Genomic DNA, 4,672 nt, shown 5'->3' with positions numbered 1-4,672 from the left:
ATACTGGAAAAAAGCAAGGCAAGGCAAAAGGGAGAGAGTTGATATAAATTGCAGTTGTTTGCTAAAAACAGGAGAAAGAGAGATGAGTAAAACTTGCCTAAATTGTTGGTTTGTTCATTGTTGAAGCGAAACAGGTCAAAAGTCAAAACCCCCTTCAACCAATGGATTATTATAAAATTAAAATTGAAAAATAAAAAAGAATCCAACCAAAAACCATAACCCAAAAACCCACAGAAAAGAGAGAGAGAGAGAGAGAGAGAGAGGAAAAAAAAGCCACCTTATTATGGTGGTTTCCAAAACACAAGCTTTGTTTTGTTAAATTTTTTTCTTCTTCTTATTATTCTTTTGTCAAAATCTCTCTCTAAGTCTCTACCTTTCTTTCAAACTTATTTTTTATTGTTTTGTCTTAAAAACAAAATGATGGGTCTTTTTGAATCTTCTTAAATATGCAAAATTTCTTCATTGTTTCATAAGGTATGTAAGAAGAATATCTTTGTTTCTTTTTTGATGTTTTTAAGGTGATGGGTGTTTATCTATTTTCTTTTTTTGTAATTTCTATTTGAATGCTTGTAAAAGATTCACAATGTGGAATTTGTCATTTTTTTTAATGCTTTAATGTTACAGATTGATTGGTGTCTGAAAGTTTCTAATTTTGTTCCAAATATATATATATATATAAATATAAACAGGTGACAATATGGGATTTAAATCTCAGTTTAAAGCCCATAGATGTTGTAAAATGAATTGTTTTTCCATTTTAATGCATGTAGAGATTGGTAGTATGGAGTTTTTGTCATGACTTTCAAGTTCATGTTTTTTTTTTTTTTAAGACATAGATTGATGATTGTCTGAAAAAAGTTTTATTGTCTGAATTTAATTATGTAGATAATCCCCAAAAGCATAAACAGGTTGATGGATTTATCTGAATAATGCCTGTTTTAAGATTTATGTAGAATTTATCATGTTAAAATGAAGGTTTTATAATGTCTTTTTATTGAAATTATGCAGATTAATGTTGTCTGCATTGATCTATGCGTGATTGAAATCCAAATCTTCGATTGTGGATTTGGAAATCGAGCAGAAACCGGGGGTGAATTCTTAGGGTGAATAGAGTTTTTAGATATTGATTTTATGAAAAACTTGGTTGTTGGGTCATTTGGGGTAGAATATGTAAGTTATGGTATCGGGATCATTAATGCGAATGATGCCGCCTTGCTGGAGACCTTCGGTCGAGGGTGAAGATTCGAGTAGAGGTGACGATGCTAATGGTAGGGTTGATGGACTATTGTGGTACAAAGATTTAGGAGACCATGTTACAGGTGAGTTTTCGATGGCGGTAATTCAAGCAAACAATCTATTGGAAGACCATAGCCAACTCGAATCAGGTCCATTGAGCTTATATGAATCGGGGCCTCACGGGACATTTGTTGGAATTTACGATGGTCATGGTGGTCCGGCTACTGCTAGGTTTATAAATGAACACCTTTTCGGCTATATCAAGAGTATGTTATTCTTTCTTCACTATGCTGAATTCGGAAACTTTGTATTTGATAGTCATATATATAAAAAAGCCGGAACTTCGTAATTTAGTAATATTTTTATTGTGGTCTTTAAAAGTCTTGACTTGGAATCAGGTTTTGTTACCATTGATGACATACATGGAGATGATATTGCACATTGTAGAACATGTTGGGAGTAATCTTCGAAAAAAAGTGTGCTACTTTATTCTTTCCGCATAAAGGATGATAATTTAGTTTTCGTGTGGATTCAGGAACTTAGAACTCGGATTTCCGAACTTTATGTTCCTGAAGTTTGTGCTGTAGTCTTGAGTCTTACCACCTCACTGCAAAGCTCTTTAGAGTTCCAAAAGTCAAGGCATCCATATGTTTTCTTGAGTTTGTTCTGTAGTCTCAAGTCATTCCTTGGAAGGTCATATCCCTATACCTCGTATTTGAAAATGTCGAACTCAGATACTTCAAGAAAAATGATTATTTCCCGCTCAACTGGTTAAAGTTTCCAATTTCTGATAGCTAATGCATATGTTTACTGACTTGACAGCTATTATGGTGCAGAGTTTACAACTGAGAATGGTGGAATGTCAGCAGATGTAATCAACAAAGCATTTTTGGCAACTGAGGAGGATTTTCTTGCTCTTGTGAGGAAGCAATGGCTAAATGACCCGCATATGGCTTCTGTCGGTTCGTGCTGTTTGGTAGGAATAGTTTGTAGCGGAATGCTATATATTGCAAATGCAGGAGATTCTCGAGTGGTCTTAGGAAGATTGGATAATACGTATAAAGAGGTCAAGGCAGTTCCATTATCATCAGAGCACAATGCAAGTGTTGAATCTGTACGGGAAGAGTTACGATCATTACATCCTGATGATCCACAAATTGTGGTCCTCAAGCACACAGTATGGCGTGTGAAGGGTATTATACAGGTAGTTTTTTTTCATTTTCATTTATGTTGCTCTGACTCATCATTCTACTTGAAGTATCCGTGTACGACATATAGTTGGACAAGGTTATCAGGATATGATCCTCCAAGGACCCTCCAAATACGTGGAAAAACTTAGAAAAAAATTTGAACATACCTGTGTCCAACTGTCACATCCAAGTTCGAGTAACAAAGGTTTACTTCTATAAACGATTGTTTTCTTGAGTTGAAGTAACTACTTAAAATTGATGAAAATTGGTCGATTACCTTCTTGTTCCAAATCTTATGACTTTTGAATATGAAGTTTCGAAGAATACCAATACAAGTGTTAGTCATTTTCATTTCTAGGTTCCGGAATTTGGAAGTTTCCATAGGAGCATTAGTACCCAAGTTGTTATCCATTTGTATGCATATTTTCATAAAAATAAAATAAAAAACCATCATAGAAGCCTGAATTGTCCCCATGCTTATTTTATGCGTTGAATAGTTCCACCTGGAGAACCAGCTTTAGGAACTTTTCGGGGTAATTGCCGTTTGAGTTACTATCAATCCGACAAAGAGAATTAGCACAATCTACTCAACAGGCACGTGCAAACTTATAGTCTGTTAACCAAAGTTCGCTATGTGACAGATTTCGAGATCCATTGGTGATGCTTATCTAAAGAGTGCAGAGTTCAACAGAGATCCTCTATTGCCGAAGTTTAGAGTTCCCGAACCATTCGATAAGCCAATCCTTAGTGCTGAGCCAGAAACATTAGTACAGAAACTTGACCCTGAAGATCAGTTTCTTATATTTGCATCAGATGGTCTATGGGAACACCTTAGCAGTCAAGAGGCAGTCGATATCGTCAACACCTGTCCACGAAATGTAAGATTTCTTTTCGTGATTCTCTTTTTGTCAAACTAGAACTATATTGCTCCGACTTTTCATTTTTCTTGAAGTTCTGGTGCCCGAAATTGATATCTGATGCATATCCAGACCATTGGGATATGATCCTCCAAGGACCATCCAGATACGTGAAAATCTTGGAAAAATATGAACATACCCTAGTAAGACCGTACCCTTTTGAACACTCAAATCTGAGTCCAAGTAAAATCGACATTATTTAGTTAATGTAATTGTTAACATTTTACTAAAACATAACATTTTTAAAGCTTTGCCTTTTTTAGTCTTTTTAGAGTTCCATGTTGAATTTTCTTGTAACTTCCAAGTAACCTTTCTTTTGATGATCGAATTGCTTCGGGATATACTTATCAGAAATGCCTACTACACAGGGTATTGCCAGAAAGCTTGTCAAAGCTGCTCTACGCGAAGCATCTAAGAAGAGAGAAATGAGATACTCGGACTTGAAAAAGATCGACCGTGGAGTGAGGAGACATTTTCACGATGATATAACAGTTATAGTTTTGTTTCTGGATTTCCATCTGATAAGCCAAAGCTACTGGCAGGGACCCTTGGTTTCAATCCGTGGTGGTGTTGGAGTCTCCGGACACAGCATTTGCTAGTGCGACAGGTCCTAAACTTTTATCATTTGCTCCCCACATTATCTCTTTGTATTAACAAACACTTTTTTGAAGAAATTGAAACGATTTTTTTTTTTTTGTTTTGTTTTGCCTTTTTCCGATGTATAGTCACGCAATTTAACAACTTGTTTACATAAATACATGATAGAATTATCGATAGATGTCAGTTACCAGTTAGAGAGTGCCTTTCAGAGAATTCCTCTGAAAGTTCACTCAGCTAACTGATACATGATAATTGAAAAGATATGATTTCATTAACATATATAGTATTATTGATTGTTTCGTGTGACTTTGAGTGCAAGAAATGTTATCTCTTCTGGGTTTGTCTTATCTCCCAACATCGAACTCTATGGAGATCCGGCTTTTATCCGAACCCGAATGACAATATCAGATGAATGCACAATATGGATTTTTGCAGAGAGTCAATATTAAACATAGGCACCTTTTAGTAGTTAAGAAGGTTTTCATATTCTCAGCTCTCTGAAACTTTAGTTGGTTAAAGGCACTGCTGATCGAGTCACTGAACCATGGTCGATATTGAGGTGTTTCTTCGAGCTCTTGGTTCGGGAATATTAGAATATTTTTTGTTGTTGTTGTTGTTTTATTTTTATTTTTTTTTATGGTTGTGTGAATTGGACTGGACCTGTCAGGTTGGACTAGAAATGGACCTGTCAGGTTGGACTAGAAATTGATTGGGTATTGATTCAGAGAA

At 35.5% G+C, this 4,672-nt stretch overlaps 1 protein-coding gene across 2 annotated transcripts; it reads left to right on the top strand.

Moving 5' to 3' along the window:
- Nucleotides 1-4,249, top strand: LOC108480476 (probable protein phosphatase 2C 38). 2 transcript variants are annotated; one of them, XM_017783493.2, is made up of 5 exons: nucleotides 1-474; nucleotides 1,009-1,502; nucleotides 2,073-2,440; nucleotides 3,068-3,304; nucleotides 3,712-4,249. In XM_017783493.2, the coding sequence occupies exons 2-5, from the start codon at nucleotides 1,178-1,180 to the stop codon at nucleotides 3,940-3,942; spliced, it is 1,161 nt and encodes a 386-aa protein (XP_017638982.1). In that variant the 5' UTR covers nucleotides 1-474; nucleotides 1,009-1,177; the 3' UTR covers nucleotides 3,943-4,249. The 2 variants fall into 2 exon arrangements, with proteins under 2 accessions (XP_017638982.1, XP_052876623.1); XM_053020663.1 differs by lacking the exon at nucleotides 1-474 and having other exon boundaries at nucleotides 1,374-1,502; nucleotides 2,059-2,440.
- The last annotated feature ends 423 nt before the right edge of the window (nucleotides 4,250-4,672 follow it).

The sequence above is a fragment of the Gossypium arboreum genome, chromosome 10 (genome assembly GCF_025698485.1).
Source record: "Gossypium arboreum isolate Shixiya-1 chromosome 10, ASM2569848v2, whole genome shotgun sequence".
Classification (NCBI taxonomy): domain Eukaryota; kingdom Viridiplantae; phylum Streptophyta; class Magnoliopsida; order Malvales; family Malvaceae; genus Gossypium; species Gossypium arboreum.
This window is presented reverse-complemented; position numbering and strand designations above follow the sequence as displayed.

Bases quoted from the DNA above. Each gene is read 5' to 3' on its own strand.
- LOC108480476 (XM_017783493.2), top strand. From the start codon at position 1,178: ATGGTATCGGGATCATTAATGCGAATGATGCCGCCTTGCTGGAGACCT. The intron at 1,503-2,072 runs GTATGTTATTCT...ATTATGGTGCAG, and splicing joins CCTTTTCGGCTATATCAAGA to AGTTTACAACTGAGAATGGT. The intron at 3,305-3,711 runs GTAAGATTTCTT...CCTACTACACAG, and splicing joins TCAACACCTGTCCACGAAAT to GGTATTGCCAGAAAGCTTGT.